Source organism: Centrocercus urophasianus, unplaced genomic scaffold (genome assembly GCF_019232065.1).
Source record: "Centrocercus urophasianus isolate 14NV4802_14NV808 unplaced genomic scaffold, USGS_Curo_1.0 seq_17, whole genome shotgun sequence".
Lineage (NCBI taxonomy): Eukaryota > Metazoa > Chordata > Aves > Galliformes > Phasianidae > Centrocercus > Centrocercus urophasianus.
This window is the reverse complement of record NW_024884722.1, coordinates 24486579-24507457: the sequence shown is the minus strand read 5'-3', so window position 1 is coordinate 24507457 and position 20879 is coordinate 24486579. Positions and strand designations below refer to the sequence as shown.

General features: G+C 43.7%; 2 protein-coding genes across 2 annotated transcripts; both read left to right on the top strand.

Moving 5' to 3' along the window:
* The first annotated feature begins 86 nt into the window (after positions 1–86).
* On the top strand, positions 87–9702 carry LOC122159974 (nucleolar RNA helicase 2-like). The gene is given in 15 exon segments (XM_042818128.1): positions 87–860; positions 994–1227; positions 1453–1528; positions 2029–2207; positions 3022–3139; positions 3787–3972; positions 4217–4362; positions 4631–4780; positions 6005–6166; positions 6605–6724; positions 7185–7258; positions 7929–8088; positions 8894–9028; positions 9160–9204; positions 9470–9702. Coding segments are annotated over 15 exon segments (2718 nt in total). The 5' UTR covers positions 87–101; the 3' UTR covers positions 9644–9702.
* Positions 9703–9830: 128 nt separating this feature from the next.
* Positions 9831–19525, top strand: LOC122160297 (kinesin family binding protein). Its single transcript, XM_042818693.1, has 7 exons — positions 9831–10181; positions 12413–12511; positions 14287–14366; positions 14483–14666; positions 15287–15371; positions 17331–17440; positions 18098–19525. The coding sequence occupies exons 1-7, from the start codon at positions 9831–9833 to the stop codon at positions 18974–18976; spliced, it is 1788 nt and encodes a 595-aa protein (XP_042674627.1). The 3' UTR covers positions 18977–19525.
* Positions 19526–20879: the final 1354 nt, after the last annotated feature.

Here is a 20879-nt window from a genome sequence, read left to right as displayed (position 1 = left end):
GCAGAGTCCAGGTGGAGGCCTGTCATTTAGCAGTGCTCTCCAGAGGTCAGTGCTGGGTCGGGTCTTGTTCACCATCTTCAATCAGCAGTCTGGATGAAGGGATGGAATCCACCCTCAATAAGTCTGCTGATGATACAAAGTTGGCAAGAGCGGCTGACGCAACGGAAGGCCACACTGCTGTTCAAGGAGACGTGGGCAGGAGGGAGAGTTGGGCAGAGAGGAACCTGATGAGGTTTCACAAGAGCAAGTGAGGGGTCCTGTAGGGGTAGTGCGGACGTCAGCGTGCACAGCGGCCCTCGGTTACAGGAGGCCGCAGCACTCACCCCGTTCACCACGGCGCGGAAGGTGGGAGCTGCGGGCGCGGCCGGCAGGTCGTTCCGGAGCGGACGAGGCGGCTGCAGCCCGGTACCCGGTTCCGGGGAGCTCCGGGCCGGGGGAAGCCGGAGGAAGGGACCGCTGTCCGGTGCCGGCGGAAGGGGCGGCGCAGCGGCTGCATGGGCGCCGCGTGGGGTCGTGCGGCGGGGCTCGGGCTGCCTGTGGCGGCGCGGGCGGCGGTGACCCCGCCGTGCGCGGGGCTGTGCGGCGGGAGGATCGCACTAAGGCCGGGCCTCCCGCTGCTGGCGGCGGTAGCTCTGTTGCCCCGCGGCCCCGCGCCGCGCCTCTCTCCTCACTTCCTGCTCGCGGGGGCGGGGCGCGGCCCCTGGAGTTTTGCCGGCGAGGCGGGAGCGCGTTCCGTCGCCGACCTCTGCGGAGAGTGGCCGTCCGCCATGCCCGCCGCAGGGCCCGCCGCCAGCCCCGCCGAGTCGCGGGCACCCGCGGACGCCGAACCCCTCCGTCGCGGACGCCGGAGGAAGCCGAAGGTGCTGGGAAGGGCGGGCGGGCGGGTGCGCGCCGGCACATGTGGCCGCGGGGGCGGCCATTTTGTTCGGCGCAGGGCGGGCGGCGGCGGCGGCGGCGGCTCGTGGCGTGACGGCAGCTTCGTACCTCCGGCAGGAGGACGGCAAGGGGAAGAAGCCGAAGCGGCACGAGAAGCTGAAGCGGCGCGGCAAGGCGGAGGGCGAGCAGAACGCGCCGGAGGAGAGCGAGCTGGGCGACGGCGGGCTGCGGCCGCCCTCGGCTAAGAAGGCGAAGAAGAGCGCGGAGGGGAACGGCGCGGCGGAGTTGAACGGGTCTGCGCCCGCATCCGGACACGGCGGGGCGGCCGCGGAGCCCGGCTGCGACGCTGAGGTAACCGCGGTTCGTGGTGCCGGAGGGACGCTCCGCTGCCCGGCAGCGCCCGGCAGCACGCGACTATTATCCCCGCAGCTCCGCACCTCTGCTGCTCCCTGCCTGCCCGCTTTTGGGTTTCCAGCGCAGATGAGGCAGACGCGGGGCTTTTCTGGTGTGGCTGTGTAGGTTATGCCGTTTAGTTACCTTTCAAGAATAATAAGCTTTTTTTTTTTTTTTTCCTAGGAGCTGACAGAAGAAGCCAGAGAAGGCGCATTCTCCAATTTTCCTCTCTCCCAAAACACCATCAACCTGCTCAAAGGTTTGTTGAGAAGAGCCTTCTGTAGGTGTTTGCCCAGGACTGCTCTCTGTTAACCGTACAGGCAGACTGAAGCTGAGGGTTAATTCCCAGATCATCCTGCATTTATTATGCTGTGATGGCATGCATGCGAGCAGCCACTGTAGATTCAAAGATCCTGCTGTTATTAGTAGGAACCAAGCTTCTGATTTGCTCACTTTCAATCTAGAGTTTATTGTTTGGGGTAGGGATGAAAAAAAACAGGTGCATTTTTCCTAGAATCATTACAGAATGGCTTGAGTTGGAAGGGATCCTTAAAGGCCATCTAGTCCAACTTCCCTGCAATGAGCAGGAATGTGCACAGCTCCATCATGTTGCTTGGAGAACTCATACCTGCTGTGGAGTGCAGGATTTGATGTGATCTATCTGAACATGATCAGTCCAGTTCTCAGTTAGGGCTTCAGCTAGTTAAGTCAGGTTGCAGGAGCACTAATTAGTGAAACCTCTTTGGATTTACCTTACAGGTCGAGGTGTCAAATACCTGTTTCCCGTGCAAGTGAAGACTTTTCAGCCCATATATGATGGCAAAGACCTAATTGCTCAAGCACGGACAGGAACTGGGAAAACCTTTTCTTTTGCTATTCCACTTACTGAAAAGCTTCAGAGTGTCTCACAAGATGAGAGAAGAGGCCGTTCACCAAAGGTAATTTATTAAGGGTTAATGCCAGAACCTTTGAGTATGGCAAAGCAGATTTTTTTATTGCTTTGAGGATTTTTTTCTCCTTTGTTTGTGCTTGTAGTTCTGCATGGTTCACTTAGATCAGTACATACAGTGTGTCAGGTCTCAGACCCCACTTTCCCCCACAAATAAAGTGTGTATACTTCAAACTGAATAGTTGCTACAATCTACACGTATGTTCTCTTTAAAGTTAATAATAGATAACATACATTTTAAAATGCTGTTGTCTGAAAGATTTGTAGGAGTGAATTTAATTATTTATCACTTTGTTCTTAAAATGTGGGTGAAAGGAAAGATGCTGTAGGAAGGCAGGTAGGTGAAGATGGAGGGTACATGGCCAGGGTGTTTCATGCTGTGTATCATTTCAGATCTAAACGATGCCAAATTGTTCAGCATTACTTTTTGTTCTTTCACAATGAATACTGCCTTAAATGTCCTCAATGATGTTGCTGAAACTCTCTTTCACCTGATGTTAAGAAAAACATTGCCATTCTACATCTCTCGTTATCTTGTAATGGTTTTCCTTGTTTCCTCTTGCTGACTTTGAGGCAGTGATGCACAGGTTCCAGGTGTCAGGAAATGTAATTGGGATGATGGGGAGTTGTACCACCTTCGCAATAAGTGTAGCATAAAATTGAATCACAAACGGGCAAAGAAACCCTACAAAATGGTATCAGTTCTACAGCACCACTCCCTTGTTTGACATGAATCTTGTTCTGTGTGCCCTCTCCTGGGAGGGTGTTCAGCTGCATGTTTTGTTTCTTGTCACTCCCTCCAGGTGCTGGTTCTGGTTCCAACCAGAGAACTGGCCATTCAGGTCACCAGGGACTTCAAGAATCTCACAAGAAAACTCTCAGTGGCATGTTTTTATGGAGGAACTCCGTATAAAGCACAGTGTAAGTAAACTCTAAGGATGGGAGTCGACTTCCTCCAAATATATTTCATGAGTAAAACTTGCTTTTCTCCCCATCAGTTTCTCTTCAGTCAGCCATGATGTTGTCTGTAAAGGGATCGCGCAGTAGAGTTGAATTATTTTACCTGTAATAAATCTAAATTTAAAAATGCAGTTGTAGGTCTGCCAAGTACCTAATCCTCCTTGTTGCTTCTTTACTGTGAGTTTGTGTTTTGTGAATGGATGTGCACTGGGACTGGATGACTGTCCAAGGAAAAAAGAGAACTGTGTATGTGAGTGTGACTCCATCTGTCTCCACAGCCAGCAGAGAAAAAACTTAGCTGAAAAAAACCAAGCTTTTTTTTTTTTCTTTTCTTTTATAAAGCTGTGGAATTTTCTAATGCAAGCTGATTGCAGTTTAGAAATCAGATCTTCCTGTAAACTTGCTTGTAGTGTGGTTACTGTTCCTGGCAGAGAACTTGGAGCACCATTGGGCTTGCTTGTTTATTACTTGGGCTGAATACTATCCTTTATTCAGGGATAAAACAGCAAGACAGTAAGTTTTTGGTACTAATATTACAAACATTGCTGGTAGCTTTTCTACCTTTTGTCTCAGCATTCTGACAATTGTGTTTCTCTCTTTTTTTCCAGTTGATCTCCTTAAAAGTGGCATTGATATTCTTGTGGGAACTCCTGGACGGATCAAAGACCACATTCAGAATAGCAAGCTGGACCTTTCCAACGTGAAGCATGTTGTTTTGGATGAAGTTGATCACATGTTAGACATGGGCTTTGCTGAACAAGTAGAAGAAATCTTAGGATTTGCTTATAAAAAAGGTAAGTTCTGGGATCAGACATGACGGATTTGGTTTGTTGAAGTTCATGTTACTGTAGTTTTCCATTTTGTGTGAAAAGGATACTAGAAATGTTTTCATTGCTTACAAGATTTCTTCTTGTAGCTGAATTGCTGTGCCTATAAACATCTCAGTTTGAGGGAATTCACTTGCTTTGTTTAGTCAGTTTGTGTAGACTTAACTGTGAGTCTGTGGTGATGGCTGAAGTTGGTGATCTTTCTTGCCAGGTTCTGAGAACAACCCTCAGACATTGCTGTTTTCTGCAACTTGTCCACGCTGGGTATACGATGTGGCAAAAAAATACATGAAAGATGAATATGAACAGGTAGACCTGATTGGAAAGAAGACTCAGAGGACTGCCACAACTGTGGAAGTGAGTGATTCTTCTGCAGAGTTGTATGGGTCCAGAAAGCACATCACCTGCATGAAATGGGTTCACACTGGCTTTCTCAATGAGGGAATGGAATTACTTTTCCCTTAATTGATACATGAATTTATAAAGCAGGGCTCTTGTGTAGGGGCAGTAGTCTACAGTTTAAAAATAAATTAAATACAAACATCCTACAACTGAATTCATTTTGTTTCTCCTGTTCGGAGCTTAGATTTAATATGAATGCTTATTGTGCTTCTTTCCCAAACAGCACTTGGCTATACAGTGTCGCTCATCTCAGAGAGCAGAAGTTCTTGGGGACGTCATTCAAGTCTACAGTGGAAGCCATGGGCGGACGATTGTCTTCTGTGAGACTAAAAAGGAAGCAAATGAGTTGGCTTTGAATTCTGCACTCAAACAGGTACTGGGGTCCAAATGGAGAGCAGATGACCTGAACGAGATTGGAGGTTGGCATTGCTTGGGTGCAGTTATTTCTCCATGTTTCTCAAGAATTCTGAAATCCATGCCTGAAAGCAGAGCTTTGCAGTTAAAATACCCTCTTGGTTGTGATCATGCAATTATTCCTTCAGCTTCAAAATTGTACAGAACCAGATCAGTAGGGAAATGTGCAGCTTTTGCTGAACAGCCAGGAAATACTACCTCTTAATGGCACCTGTTCTTTGATCAATCACTATTCGAGAAAATCTACCTAACACAGTACTGGTATGGAATGTTCTGTTCCCTTGAAAAGTCATTTTATGGTTTGTTCAGGCCTTGGGTGATAAATTGAGCAGGTTTTCTGTGGTTTCTTGAATTGTTACCCTCTTCTGAAAATGGACAAAGGTGCTGTTTTTCTGTTTTTTTTTTGTTTCCCTCCCCTCCCCCCAGAGAAAAACCTATTTGATACAAAATACCACTAATAAATTAGTGATGGGAAGGCATGTTTAGTTGTGTGAAATCCATGTGAAAATCTTGCAGGAGTAATTTTGATTTGTCTGCTTGTTAAATTCATATCCAATAACAATTTTGTTCTTCTGTCAGTATGTCACACATTAGTTTCTTGTGTTATTAAGTTCTGCTTTTGCATGTTGTTTGTTTAAATTCTGAGTGTGTGACTGTCCTTTTTCCTTGATAAACACTCAATCAGTCTCGGCTCCCATTAGAAAGTGATGTGGTTTGGATCACTAGGAAGGTTTAGCTGTGGCCTGGAGACCTCATGTCAGTGTCTGTGATTGGGTTGGCTTCCCAGGGCAGAGAACAAAGCTTGTTGCTTGTTCTTTACAAGCAAGTAAAGTTGCTCCCATTTGTTCCAGTGAAAGTGACTGCTCCAGTCACTGAACAGCCACTGTTCCTGTGTCCACTGTTGACAAGGCAGGCTGGAAATTGCATGTCTTCTGTAGGTATGCTACAGGTAATAACATTATGGTAAAACACCACTGCTGAGTGTTGGTGGCCCTGTGAAGGATGAAAACCACAAAGTAAGATGTTCAGTATACCCTTGCTATCAGCCATGTAATTCTTTTCACTCACTGTACAATATTTTGTGTGCGTGTGTTTTTGTTTTTTTTTTTTAAATTAAATATCTCAAGCTGTTGCAGCTGTGTTCCCTGTTAAATAATATGGGAATGGTTTGTTTCACTGACAGGAAGCCCAGTCACTGCACGGTGACATTCCACAGAAACAGAGAGAAGTTACACTAAAAGGCTTTAGAAATGGTGTGTTTGAAGTTCTGATTGCAACAAATGTAGCTGCCCGTGGCTTGGATATTCCTGAAGTTGACCTGGTTATACAGTGCTCTCCACCAAAAGTAAGTTAGTAGAGAAAATAGAGGAAAATGATTTTTTTAAAATATTTTTTGTGTCAGTATGGTGTGCAGTTCCTTTTCTGTTGCATGGCAAAGTCTTTAAGTTGCTTTAAGCGTTTTTTCAGTATTTCTGAATCCCTTCTGAACAGCTTTGGGCTTTGTTTTGTTCCAATTCTAAAATACTCCTACAGCCCTTTTTCTTATATTGAAACTCCATTGGAGCTTTTTAATTCAAAAAATGTGTCAGCAATGTTTGCTAAACCTAGGATAACAGATCTCCAGTGGTTAGTGTGTAGTTACAAGCTTGGGTATAGAAACACGTCATCCTTAGCATTATGATTTAGAATTTTCAGCTTACTTTTTTCTCTCTTACACTGTATAAATAAATGTCAGTGGTTTAAACGATACAAGGTTTTCTCATGTTAATCTGGATTTCTGAAGGATGTTGATTCCTACATCCATCGTTCTGGACGCACGGGTCGAGCTGGCCGCACTGGGATCTGTATTTGTTTCTATCAGAGGAAAGAAGAAGACCTTCTGAAGCAGGTTGAGCAGAAAGCGGTGAGTTCTGCTTTGGACTTAATGGAATAATCTGAGTCCTGAAGAGACAGCAGCACTCTTAGATTAGGCTGATTATGGTTGCATGAGGCCAGCATGGGAGTGGATTGACCCGAAATGCTGGCATTTAAGTGATGGTAAATGCCTCAACATCAGCTTATTCTATGGGTTCTCATGAGTTTGCCCATGCTGGCAGTACTCAATTGCTGTCAGCATGCAGACTGTAGCAGGAATGTATGAAGGAGACCATGCCTTTCATTAGTCTTGTGAATTGGTATAAAGTAGCTCCAGATTAACAAAGGCAGCAACTTAAATAAAAACTTTTTTTCTAGTTTTAGAAATACTTTCATTTAAGTAAAGACACGTTGCTGTAAGCAAGTGAATGCAGGTCTCAGTAATGTGACTCGTTGAATTATAGAATGCTGAAAATACCTTTGATTGTAATTTGTTTTCTTGACTTCAGGGGATTACGTTTAGGCGTATAGGTGTTCCGTCTGCTACAGATATAATTAAAGCTTCAAGTGATGATGCTAAGAAGTAAGTTTATCTGTCTATTCTTAAAATGCTAGAGTTCTTCAGCAGCTGGACTGTTAATGTAAAGTTCTAAGGTTCTAATCTAAAGTTATGCAAGTCTTTCCCTATGTCATAGAAGTCAGCTGCTTTGCCTGTAGACACTGACCATTCTTCCTAAGATGATACCAGTAAATCTCTGTGTGCTTAAATGTAAACCTTTTCATAGAAGTAGTTGTTCTGTATATTCTTTCTAATGTTGACCCATTCTTATAACACAAAAATCTATTAATAGCAGAACAAGAAAATTGCTGTTGTATGAAGAAACTGAGTTTAAAGAACAGTACTTAGTAAAGCAAAAAGTTCCACTGCTCTTGGTGAATGGTGAGGGTGTTGTAGCCCATCCTGTATTTCTCTGACATTTTATTGGTGAAGGTTGAGCATTTTGTTCCATGCAGCTCTGGTTACACTTGCTGCCCAATTGGTGGAAATTGCTTTGGTGGAGGTTTTGGTAATGGGTGAGAATTTCACAGGTGTAAAGGAGATTGTAAGCATGGTGTTGGATACACCTTGTATTTTAAAATTTGAGCAGTTGTTTTTAATCTCTAAACTGAAATATTTGTGTTGTCTTGAACGTGACTGCACTTCACACTAATGGTCAGCGTGCTGATCTCAGCTGTTTGTTGTCAACATGCAGGTGTTTGGATGCCGTTCCTCCTTCTGCAATAGACTACTTCAGGCAGTCTGCTCGAGAGCTCATAGAGGAGAAAGGGGCAGTTGATGCCCTGGCAGCAGCTCTGGCCCATATTTCTGGGGCATCTTCCATACAGCAGCGTTCCTTACTCAACTCAACTGCGGTAAATAACGTTATAACTGCTTTAGCAAGAACAGAAAAAAGGATTGCTGGAGTTCTGTGCAAGTGTGGCATCTTAGCACCTTCTCTTCAGGGCCTTTCAGTATGATTTCTTAAAACTGTTAGCTCATTCTAGTTGATTTTTTTGTTCTTTAACGGAAATCAGCTCCTACTGGCATGCTGCAGGCAACTAAAGAAACTTGGTATCAGTCAGTGTATTTTCTTGCAATGAGATGTCAAGTAATTGTGCTGTACATCTAAGTAACTCAAGACTTTGATGCTACAGATGAGCTTAATTAAGGAAACTTTACAGTCTGATAGGTTGGTTCTTGCTGTTGTAGTTTTCCTTTCTTAGAAAGCACTTTAGATTTCTGCATATTGCAAGTAGCATGCAAGTACCTCATTTCAAAGAAATCCTGATAGGTGAAAAGTTCAGTGTTGCTTTTTCCTGATGCATTTGAGGATAACCTGGTGCAGTTCATTGAGAATAGCACATGTCTGGACTATGCTTTCTGTATTCCTTTTTTAAATCCCTTTTGTAGCTGTGACATTCTGTATGTTTTGAACAAATGTCTCTGCTTCCAGACAGAATGCAGGAATGCTATTGGCCGTCTATATCGGTGCTCAGTCCTACGTTAAATGGATGCCTTTAGTTTCTTAATAGGCTTTTGTTTGCTTCACTTCTGGGAAGCTGGTCCCTTAGGGTTACTATGTGAGAATACCAGGGGTTCATTATGGTTACTGAGTTATAGGCTGTCCAAGCAAGTTCAGTCTTTTCTTACAAGTGTATTTTTCTGTTACTCCCAAAGGGCTTTGTGACCATGGTGTTACAGTGCTCGATAGAGATGCGTTCCATGAGCTACGCCTGGAGAGGGCTGAAGGAGCAGCTTGGCGAGGAAATAGATGGCAAGATATCTGCAATGCGTTTCCTCAAGGGAAAGATGGTAAGATAGCCCATCCTTTGGGAAGGAGGGGTGGTGGCATTGGTGTATGTGTGGGTATTCAATTTTATGTTCTGGGATATGTTTTTGGAAAGAAAATGTCACTTTATTTATTTATTTACTTGTTGCTGTAGGGGGTGTGCTTCGATATCCCTATGGACGAGCTGAGTCATATACAGGTATGTTACAGCTGGAACTTCCAGGGGTGTATGCAAGGCGAAATACATGGCAATCGTCTTATCTGAGGTTTTATACAGGGTGGGTAAGAGGATGGGGTGTGTGACCTAACAGGGATGTTGCACTGAGAGGTGGGCAGAACCATTAGAGAATTCCCTCTTGCTTGTCCTTTTGCTCTGTTCCTGCGATGGGATTTAGGGCTGGGGTTGGTGCTGTCTTGCCAGGGCTGTGGCACACGCAGGGCTGACTGTGCTGGCTCTGTTGCAGGAGCAGTGGCGGGACACGCGGCGCTGGCAGCTGGCGGTGGCCAAGGAGCTGCCCGAGCTGGAGGAGCAACCGCAGGATGTGAACCGCGGGCCGCCGCGCTTTGGCGGCTTCAAGAAGAACGGCAGGTTCGGAGGCTGGAAGCAGGGCCGGCCGCCCGGCAGGGCCCTCGAGTAACCGCGGGACTGACCGTGTTTTTTACCCACAAGTAAAGAGCCGTTGGACACTTACCGGCGTCTGTAGCTCGAGGAAGCCGCGCAGGTCGCCGTTACGGCGGGAGGGTGGGGCGGGGTCTCCGCGCTGCGCGGCGGCGATTGGCTGGAGGGGCGCACGTGACGCGGGGCGGGCGAGCGGCGGCGACAAGATGGCGGCGGCGGCGGGCAGCGGGTGGGCCGCGGCGTGCGAGAAGTTCCGCAGCGCTAGGACGCTGTCGGCCGTGGAGTCGCGCAAGGACCCGGAGACGGAACCCTACCGATCCAAGTACAGCGCCCGCGCGTTGCTGCAGGAGGTAAAGCAGCAGCTGAGCGCCGCCGAGGATTGCTGCGAGGCGCGGCTGCTGGCCGTGCGGCGGGCCGTGCTGGAGTACGAGCTGGGCGTCAACCACACCGACACGGAGGAGCTGTCGGCCGGCGAGGAGCACCTGCAGCGCTGCACGCAGCTGCTCGAGCCGCACCGCCTCTCCCGGGACTGCGTCTCGCTCTACATCCAGGCCCAGGTGGGCGGGGGGTGCGGGGCTGGGGCTGCGCGAGGCGGCTTCGGGTGGCGGAGTGACGCCTCCGAGCCAAGGAACGGCCCGCTCCTCGGGGCTGCGGGGCTGGCGGAGGTACGGCACAGCGGGAGAAGACTGGTTTGCGACCTTATTGCTGTCCCTTCACTTTTACTTGCTGCCCAAGTGAAGCTGAGGGATGCTCATGTTCTCAGTCTTAAGCGTAAGGAGAAAACACTGAAGAATGTGATCACATCCTTCTCTGAATGTTCGTGTGGTGACCTGTGCCTCGCGACAGCTGCTGTGCATTTATACGCATGCACACACATGCTTTCACTGAAGTAGAGCAGTTGTCTGTGTGTCTGTCAGAAATGTCTGCTGTGATTTAGGAAGGGCTCATGGTACTTCACTGCCACACAGCGTAAAGCTGCGGAGGGATTGTGTGGTCCGGTGAAGCACGGATCAGGCAGTGGCTTCTCTTGCTCTACGTGAGGAGAGGCTGTAGTGAGGTGGAGGTCACCCTCGGAGCAGGTAATAGCAATAAGATGGGGGGTAATTGCCTCAGTTTGCACCGGGGTGGTTCAGGTTGGGTATTAGGAAAAAATTCTTCAAAAGAGCAGTGATGCAGTGGCACAGGCTGCCCAGGGATGTGGGGGAGTCACAATGCTTGGAGGTATTGCAAAGCTGTGGGGATGTGGCACTGAGGGATGTGGGCAGGTGGTGGTGGGCTGGGTGAGCTGAGAGGGTTTTTCCAACCCCAGTGACCCTGTCAGCTTTTAGTTATTTGGGACTCATGAGGTTACATCTGCTCCTTGTCCTTCAGAGGGGTGGTTTGGGTACTCTGCTGTCAGTCTGTTGCCAGTGGTGTGATCTGAGGTTGCCTGAGAAGTCAGGCAAAACCAAGGAGCATCTTCTCAGTGTTTGCATGGGGTGCTCACAGTGTGCTGTTGGGGCATTGCTGCCATTATGGCTGAGGGAGAGGGATTCAGGTGCCTTTTTAAAACTTTTTCATAGAATGGCTTGGGTTGGAAGGGACTGTGGAGCCCCAGTCCCTGCTGTGGGCTGGTTGCCCCTAGCAGCTCAGGCTGCCTCTCTGTGGCACTGGGCACCTACACGGATGCGACACCCACAGCTCTGGGCAGCAGTGCCTCACTGCCACTGCAAAAGAATTTCTGCCCAGTGTTTTTGCTGATGTGCTGGAAATAACACCTGAGCATTTAAATAACAAACAAAAGCCAAACCAAAACAACACTGAGTATCAAGGCTGTTGGTAGTCAGCAGTGGCTGTATTTGTACATGAGCACTGCTATAAAATACATTGTCACCTCACTGATGCCTGTTTGGCAAGGAGGAGCATTCCTTTTCCTTCTGGGCCTGTTTCTATAGCTGTTCTCATTTGTCTTTTTGCTTAAGGATGCATGTGACGATTTCTGTCTAATTAAATTTGGTCAATTCCATGGCACAGCTGTGGGTGAAGTGTTTTTGTTCATAGCCGTCATGATACATGGGGCTTTCTCTCAAAGCATAGGAAAATAGAAGGAATTGAAAGAGCTACAAGTCTGATGTACAGCTATACGTAGGAGCTTTCTGAAGGTTTTTTATTCCCAGTCCTATTATATTTTGTAATAACATATGCTAGGAATTAAATTAGTCCATTAAACATTGGTCTGTAATTAACATCTCATCTTCATAATAAAATTTGGGTTGTTTTTTGTAAAAAGTTGGTGCAGTGAGACGTTGCCATGCACGTTGCTGTGATATTCACTCCTTTAAGCTTATAGCTTTTGCATCACAGCAGGTTTTAATTTCCTTGTCAAAATGTACATTCATTCCTTTAGCACTTTTTCCCTATTAGATTTTTCCATGAAGACACAGTGGCAAATTTCTATGTCTGTGACTCTCCTTTATGATTTCAGAGTTGCTTGAATCAGAGGTAGAACACACCGTGTAGAAAAAGCTTTCTATATGAATGTACCAGAGATAATTTAGCAGGGTAAACATGGAAAATTGCCATTTGTGAGGTGACTTTGTGTGCTTGCCTCTGTGAAAACCCTCCTCTTTGAGCAGCTTACAATAAAATGGGTGGGAACAATTTTTGCCTTTTGGAATCTGGTATGTTAGGAGTGTGTGTGTATGTAGACATGTACATAGCGATGAAGAGTGATAAATTATTTGAAGAAAACGTTTAGTGTAAGTGGAATTGATTGGAAAATAATTGTTGTTTTTCCTTTTAACTTCAGAACAATCTAGGTATCCTGTGGTCCGAAAGGGGTGAAATTAAAACCGCACAGACTTACTTGGAATCTGCAGAAGCCTTGTATAATCAGTACATGAAAGAGGTACGGTGCTTATTAATCTGGCAGCAGGTCTTACTTTGGTGCACCACTTACAGTTTTGATAATCGTGGAAGAAAACATACAACGGAACCTGAGTTTCTGAGCTTCGTGTTGTGATAATGCTTCTGAAAAACAGTATGGTTTGTTTGCTGGCATAGAAGGCGTAGGAGGATCACTTGATAATTTCAGCATGGATCTGGGAAAGTAGTTTGTCTCAGGAAATAGTGATCCTTGTTATAGGGTCTTTGAATTGGTACTCCAGTGCTGAACATGGCTTGTGATTTAGATCGTCCTACTTTTGTCTTGGGAATGCTGTAGGAGGTCAAGCAGTTGCTTTCAGTAGGAAAAGGAAAACAAACTGTATTATCTGCATGGTTTGCTCTGACTGAACATAATATCCTGCTGCGCAGAGGCGAGTAGTTCAGCTTGTTTCAAAGGGGACAATCTTCTGAACAGCTAAACCCCGTTTGCATGTTAAATGATGTTCTGAGTTGTGGATTCTGCTGTGTATCAACAAAGGCTCCCTTGTGCTATTGTTACGTTCTTTGCAAAGCCTTTCCAACACAGTCTTGCTTCAGGGACAGGGCAGTTGTTGAGTGAGCTGAAAATATTTGTGGCCTTAAAGGAGCAGCGTTCTGTGTTTCAGGTAAAACAGAAGGTTGTTTCATGAAATTATGGTTTTATGGGGATATGGCTTACAGTACAGGTTACTCTCATGGGAATTTTAGCAGAGGTTATTCCTTGCTGGTTATTCCCTGCCATAGCACTGCCTTTGTAGCTGTGCTAGTCTATGGTTGCAGGATAGGTAGTGGATATAAGGAATTACAAAATGCCCGTGCTAAAGTCTTTTTTTCCGCCTTCTGGGTCAGTTGGTCTAACTAGAGATACTAGAGATCTCTCCACAGACACTCAGTGTAATTAATTCCTGATGTTCATCTTTGATATTTATACCCAGCCAAGCATGATATTGTTAGCTTGCTTTTGTTAATTCCAATATTCCAACAAAATCTTTCTGTTCTTGTATGAAGAAAATAAGCCATCTTGTACATACCACAAGATATATCTATGTAAAGATTCGGACAGAGTTTTTGGTTTAAATAACAAAAAAAAAAACTCAATTCAACTTGCATATGGGTCATGTAGATCAAGATTTAGCAGCTTCATCTTCCAGACACATTGCCTGCTGTCTCACTCATACAGTTGAGTAAATAGTCTCACCAGCTTGTGAATAAAAGGACTTGGAGTCACGTCAAGGCAGCACGAGCAGTCTTTACAGCTGAGCACTCCTGACATCATGTTCCTTGCAGTACTTTCTGCAGAATGTTTTCACATTGCAGATCAGTGCTGCTGGGCAAGTGAACATTTCATGCTTGCAGACACGCTTAGTAGTAAATGCTTTAAAAAGCATCATGTAAAGCCATTTTGTTGCTGTGCAATCTACAGACACCCCATTTGTAGTCCTGTAGAATTCAAGAGTGAGTATTTCTGAGATGGATAGCATTTGTTATTTTAAACTACGCAAACAAGGTATTACAAGCCAAACACTTTGTATTTCTGTTTGAAATCACAGAATCACATGAAATCATGGCGTTCTTTCCCTAAATTTCTTGAGGTTTGTAGAATTGCTCCAGAAGTATGGCAGTCAGATAGCAGTAGATGCATTATGTGAATCTGTTCTGTTTAGAAATGGAAAATAGGTAAATAGTCTGCAGCCAGAAGAGGGAGTCACAAAGTAAGAGAAATGTATCTTCCTGAACCTATCATGTTCATCCATGCAGGATGGAAATCCTCCTCTGGATCCCAGTGAACACTTCATGGCAGAAGAAGAAAAGCTCACAGACCAAGAAAGATCAAAAAGGTGGGTGAGTAACAGCAACCTAGATTTTTCTTATTTTTATTTTGATTTTTGTTTAGGAGGTTGTTTTTAGGGACTTAAGAAGAATTAAGAAGTCTAAAGATTTTTTTCTTTTCCAGGTTTGAAAAAGCCTATACACATACATTGTATTATCTGGCACAAGTCTACCAGCACCTGGAGATGATTGAGAAGGCTGCTCAGTATTGCCATACTACTCTTAAACGGCAGCTTGAGTACTGCGGCTACTACCCGGTAGAATGGGCACTTAATGCTGCTACCTTGTCACAGTACTATCTCTCTAAGGTAATACACCTCATGCTTTTCTGCTGTAATTACATAAGAAATTGTTTACCTCCACACGTCTTTATTGCCTCTAAATCATCCACTGAGCCAGGAAATACTTCAGGTCTTTCTTTAGGGGTTGTGTCCAGACTACTCAGGTACTTTTTCCTTTACATAAGTCTTTTACCATACCTACGTCAATTAATGCTAATTTCAACAGCAATTCATGATTTCCATGTTTTTTGATGCACTGACAACCATAATCATTAAACAAGGCAAATATGAGTAAAGAGATCTAAATCTGACTTGTAATGTTGACTTGTTTGTCCAGCTGATACTGTTTAACGCCCTCTGATATCACCAGAAGGCGGAAGGAAGTGATGGTAGAATCGATCAGAAAATGTTCACAATTGTTCTTGTGGCTCTGGTAGCACAAAAAATGCTTAGCTAAAAATATTGCATTCAGTGTAGGTGTGGAAAAAATGTACTTTCTTCCAGTGTCCTGGGGAGCAAGCTGCTGAGCCTCAGTTCTGTAGTTTGTCTTGTGCCCCGTTTCTTACTGCCTGAGATGAGGGGTTTAGCTGAGAGCAACCTTTCTGTTCCTCCCATTGCTGATAAACTGTTGTTTCTGTCTCTCTCAGCAATGCTTCATGGAGTCACGGCACTGTTTAGCAGCAGCCAGTGTCATCTTCAGCCAGGCTGGACAGGTGCCATCTACTGAAGACAGTAAGTTCGTATAGAAGTGTTCCTTGATAAACAAGGTGAATTGTGCTTCATTAGTACCTACATTAAAATGAAGCTTATGTGTATGTACTAAACTTACCCAAGTGTTAAATTTTCAGCAATCTTTTTCTGTTTACAATAAATTGGCTTGTATTTATGTGCAAAATACAGCTTGCCTTGACTTCTGAATTGTCAGAAGACAGTAATTCAATGATTCAAAACAAATACTTCCTAGGAATGGTTTTTAAAGGGGGGGGAAAAAAAGAGAACTGACTATAGCTTTAAGGATCTGTGGTTATGTGACAGCATCAGCATTCAAATCCTCTGTTGTATGCTTATGCTTTCCTTATCTACAGCACAGCCTTTTACATTCTATGTCTTGGGCAAATGACAGTTTCAAAATGACAGAGCTTAACTCACGGAGAGTGAGCAAGCACCCAGGGCAGCCCTAGAGTGAGTTTTTAACTCTGGCTTATAGCAGTGCATATTGTTCAGCTTCTAATGGTTTGAGCTGTTCAGAATACAAGCACTTTAACCCAATGATGTTATTACACATGAAATAGAATCTTGAATAGGTTCAGATGAATTCTATTTAATCCACTGTCACTGAACTTCAGTTAGTTTCATTGCTTTTAGAATTTCCCTTAGCTCAAAAACACAGAACTCTGTGCAGTTGCCTTTGAGGATGGTGTCCAAAAGACTTTTATGTTCAGGGAACAGGGCTGTCAGAGTTAAGTTATACTTATCTGTAGGCTGTTTTCAGACAATATATTTTATGAAACATTCAGTAGATCTGAGTGAGTGTGTGTTTACAGACTTCTGTAGTTACCTGCCTGCACTGTTGTTTTGATTTAATATGATTCATGAGCCAAAAATGGAGGTTATATGTTCAGTAGGAACAGAACACAGGAGCACACGTGCAGTTATGCTGTAGAATTCAGGTCTGAGACTGAGAAGAGTCCTGGTTGTGCTTGTACTTGATACATTTCTTGTGTGACTTCTGGGCGAGTCAACCAACATTTATCTGGGTTTCTTCCTACACTAAACAGTGATATTTGAGTCTGTTTGGAGGAGTGAATTTTTCTCTGATATTCACTTTTCCCAGAACAAAGAGCAGGGCTGTGGACCTGAAGATCACTGTGCAGAAGGCACTAGCTCACAGAAAGTCTAACACACAGATAACATTGGCCACTCTCAAGCACTTTCCTTCTGTCTTGTTAATCAGTATATAAAGAGGTGCACAAATGTGAAGGTGCCTTTTTGAAATTAACAATTATTTCCTTATAAGAACAACCTGGTTCTTTTGTGGAAAATAACAAATAGAGCAGATCTGAGTCTGATCTTTTATTCGGTGGCAAGGAATGCTCGCATCTCTTCATTGTTCAGCAAGCTCAGTGCCCTCTGCCCAGAGAATGGGAAGTTAGTTCTCTCTCTAGAAACCCTTTTTTGTTTTGAAAATGAAATCTCAAGACTATTTATAGCAGTGGAGAGAACAGGGGGAAAAAATACTGGAGTTGTAGAGCTGATAGGTACTACGTTGGTACCAAAGGCAGTTTCCCTTAATTTTGTTCCCTTTTTTGACATTGAGTCTGGAATCTGTCACTGACAGAAGCAATTACTGAACAGGCAGATGAATCTTAGAAAGCAAACTATTATTTTTTTCTCCTGCTACAGAGAGACATGAAAATCTTTTCCAGTAAGACTCCTCCAGAATCAAAAGCTTTCTAAATGTGCATTCCTTTTTGAGGAATTCATGCATGACACATCCATGTTAATCTGCATGGGTTTCTGCCAGAATGACAGTTTACAGAATTGTTATATGCCCCAACACAGAATGTATTTTTGTCTAACAATGAGGAAAAAAACCCAAATATAAATAGTGTATTCTCTGCACAACATTTGAGGTTATTACTTGAACGCTTAAGCTTTTCTGAAGGCTATGTGCTTATGTCCATAAACTAGATGAAACAGAGCAAGACCAGCAGGACCTTAGACAGAGAAAAGCTGAAATTGCAAGGTGCTGGATTAAGTATTGCTTGAATCTTCTGCAGAGTGCTCGGAAATTACTTGAGGTAACTGGAAATCTTTTCTTTTGTTGTTGTTCAAAAAATTTGTTTTGATGCTTGTAGCAGTAATTGATTCATAGCTGGTAGCAAATGATGAACAATCGTCCAATGAATAATTCAAGAGATGCTGGAAATCTAGCAGGTACTTCGTGTCATGCCTAGACTTTATTGCAGTACTTAGAAATAAGAAGGAATGGGAGATCAGCTCTGTAGTGTGATCAGTGTGCTGCTTGTACAGCAGTTTCACAAATTCCCCTCCTCTCTGTTGAATTTTCTCATGCCTTGATTTTTGGCAGATTGGTTTCTTAGTTAACAAGCAGAACATCTTGCATTTCTGTATGCTCATATTTTCATGCGGAATGCTTAAAAATGAGCATTTGCTGAAATCCTCTACTAAAACAGGAGCTTTCATGGTTTGGCTGTGTTGTTGTGGAGTGGGGAGACTTAAATTGTTTTAGCATCGTTATTGGTTGTTTTTTTTTGTAGAATGTAGATGTTATCGATGTGGTTTTTAGTGAGTATAAGGTTAAATAACTCGTGTGTCTTGTCTTGTTTGGTTGCTAATTACTTTGTGTTTGAAAGGTAACTCAGAAGAAAAATGATGCAGTGCAAGCTTGTCTTTGCATGGCACGTGTTTTTAATTAGTATGCTGTATCTTTTCAGGATAACATAGGAGAGCTGGATCCAGACAGGCAATTGGAACTTAAAGCCCAAAGGAAGAAAGAGGAAGATGAAAAAGAGAATGGCATGAAAAAGGCTGTGCTTTTTGGGACGAGTGATATATGTGACTCTGTGTTAGCCATGGAAGAGAAAGTAAGCAGTGTATATCCTTTAGATTTTCAGGAAGCCAGAGAAATCTTCCTAGTGGGTCAGAACTACGTTCAGGAGGCAAAGGAGTTTTTTCAGGTTGATGGTTATGTTACTGACCATATTGAAATTGTTCAGGATCACAGTGCTTTGTTTAAGGTGCTTGCTTTCTTTGAAGAAGACTATGAGAGACGCTGCAAAATGCACAAGCGTAGAATAGACATGTTGGAGCCTATATATGCAGACTTGAACCCACAGTATTACCTGTTGATTAGTAGGCAGCTTCAGTTTGAACTAGCAGATACCTATTATGAGATGATGGATTTGAAGGTAGCTATTGGTAACAGGTTGGAAGAACTAGACTCGCACACGATAAAAAAAATTAACTCTCTGGCTCAGTTAGCCATCAAATATTATGAACTCTTCTTAGATTCTTTGAGGAACCCAGATAAGGTGTTTCCTGAGGAGCTCGAGGAAGATGTTCTTCGCCCTGCAATGGTGGCTAAATTTCATATTGCACGACTGTATGGTAAACTTATTACTTCAGATAGCAAAAAGCAGCTGGAAAATATGCAGACATCGTTAGAGTATTACATGTTTCTGGTAGACTATTGTGAGAAGCACCCAGATGCTGTCCGTGCTGTTGAAACTGAGCTAGAACTCAGTAAGGAGATGGTGGGTCTTCTTCCAACGAGAATGGAGAGGCTAAGAGCAAAACTGTGTCCATTCATATAAATGTTTGCCTTGAAGGAAATGTGTGCTATTAAAATGATACCTGTCAAAATCAGCTTCTGGGCTGATTAATAGAACTTAAGTGGCTACAGTTTGGCCGTCCAACTAGAACCTGCAGTAATACAACCTTCTGGGAAAAAAAGAGCTCTCCGACTTAGTAGCTCACCACACTAATGCTGTAAACCTTAAATGTTAAGTGAACGTCCAGCTGATGCTTTGTATTGCTTGTCTGTACATAAATATAAACCTTTTCTCCTTTTTGTTTTTTCCTTTCACTTGGGATCTAAGTGTAGTGCTGTACAAAAATGGTTTCTTCTGAGACTCTATTGCTCTGGGAAAATTTTTCTAAGAAACTTAAGGCATGTTCTTCCACCTAGAAAACTAGAAAATATTTTCTCTCTTCTAACCTTTGTCCCCAGAAAACCCTATGCACATGAAGGGAATTTTATTTTCTATATTTATTTTGTGATGCTTGATGTTTGTTTTTTCTTTCCCTGTTAATTTAGATGTAACTGATAGAGGTTCAATAAATGAGTAGCTTGGCTAAATATTTTTCAGACTCCTTTGAATTCTGTTTCCTTTTATGTTACTAAGATATACAGTACAACTGCCAAAATACATAGTGATGAAAGTGTTTCTGAGCATTTGAACTGCCAGAATGCTGAGCAAGAGAGCAGCAGACTTTATGAATGGAGGTGGGAGGGGAAACCCTACTCTTAATACTCCTATAGGAAACTGCTGGTGTAGAGTTACTATGATACAGTGCTGCAGCAGATGCTAACACGTAAAGGCCTGAGAAGCCATTAGTGGCTCCTTGTGTTGGTTGGAGCTGCAAGTGTAAGAACTGGTTTCTTATGGGGGGCGGAGGGGGGAAACAAGAGAAAAAAAAGTAGGAGGGAGGGCAAAGGAGGAGCATATGCAAGTGAGAAAGTACATCTTGTACATGTGGTCAAGATCTCTAGTTTGCAGAATCCTCAATAGAACTGGCCGGCTGACTGCTAATCACAAACAGGCCAACGAATGGGTCCTGGAAATGAGAGATGGCAATACTCAGAACTGGATCACCTATTTGCATGCATGCAGAATAAGGGAGAAAGTGTGTGTGAATGTTTATTTTCCTAAATAAATGTTTGATCAGCCTTTAAAAGTTTCCGCTCTCAGTTCTTTAATTCGGTTTTTCCCTTTGCATGATAGTAGGACAGCCCACAGTTTCTTAAAAACTGCAGTACACTGTAAGTAAATTTCAAACGTATTAAATACATATAGACTGACAGAAACCAGTAATGTCAGTTCTTCATCTCCTACAGCAGATGGTGAAGACTGCCACTGGCTGAACGCAGTTTATTGGTGAGACTCTCATGGCAGGTGCACACTGCAACACATTATTGCACTGATACTTTTAAGGCATGTGTTTTTCGTGGAAACCTTTTGAATAATTCCTGCTTGTGACATGATTTGACAAAGTGAACTAAGATCTTGTATTTAGGTTTCCAAAAAAAAAAAAAAAGAAAAGGAGGGAGGTGGGGCAAGAAGGGGCAGGTAGGATTAGGCAACAAAGCTCCCTTCAGGAATGCTGAGTTCTAACTGTGTGAAGTATGTGTGAGGTCAGGCGTTTATTTCAAAGATTAAGTGAAGATTAGATTCCTGTGAACTCCATTTAACCTGCATTTTTTATTCCTTTTTGTACCTTGGAAAAAAAAATCTTACCACTGAAAATTCTTTACTGTTGTTCTACTAGTATTTTTTCTTTACCCAGCATAAAGCAGTGAGGTTTTCAAGACACCCACACTTGTGCCAAACACATATCAAGTGTAAGATCTCCAAAACAGAGGCTGCAACCTCAGCATCCTCTTGAAGCAGTGCATAGTACTCACTAGAGGTAATGTGCTTTGGTTAAGAACAGTTT

Excerpts from the sequence above, each read along its gene's own strand:
- LOC122160297 (XM_042818693.1), top strand. The coding sequence starts at position 9,831 with ATGGCGGCGGCGGCGGGCAGCGGGTGGGCCGCGGCGTGCGAGAAGTTC. Across the intron at positions 14,667-15,286 it reads CACAGTACTATCTCTCTAAG|CAATGCTTCATGGAGTCACG; the intron begins GTAATACACCTC and ends TGTCTCTCTCAG. Across the intron at positions 15,372-17,330 it reads GGTGCCATCTACTGAAGACA|ATGAAACAGAGCAAGACCAG; the intron begins GTAAGTTCGTAT and ends TCCATAAACTAG.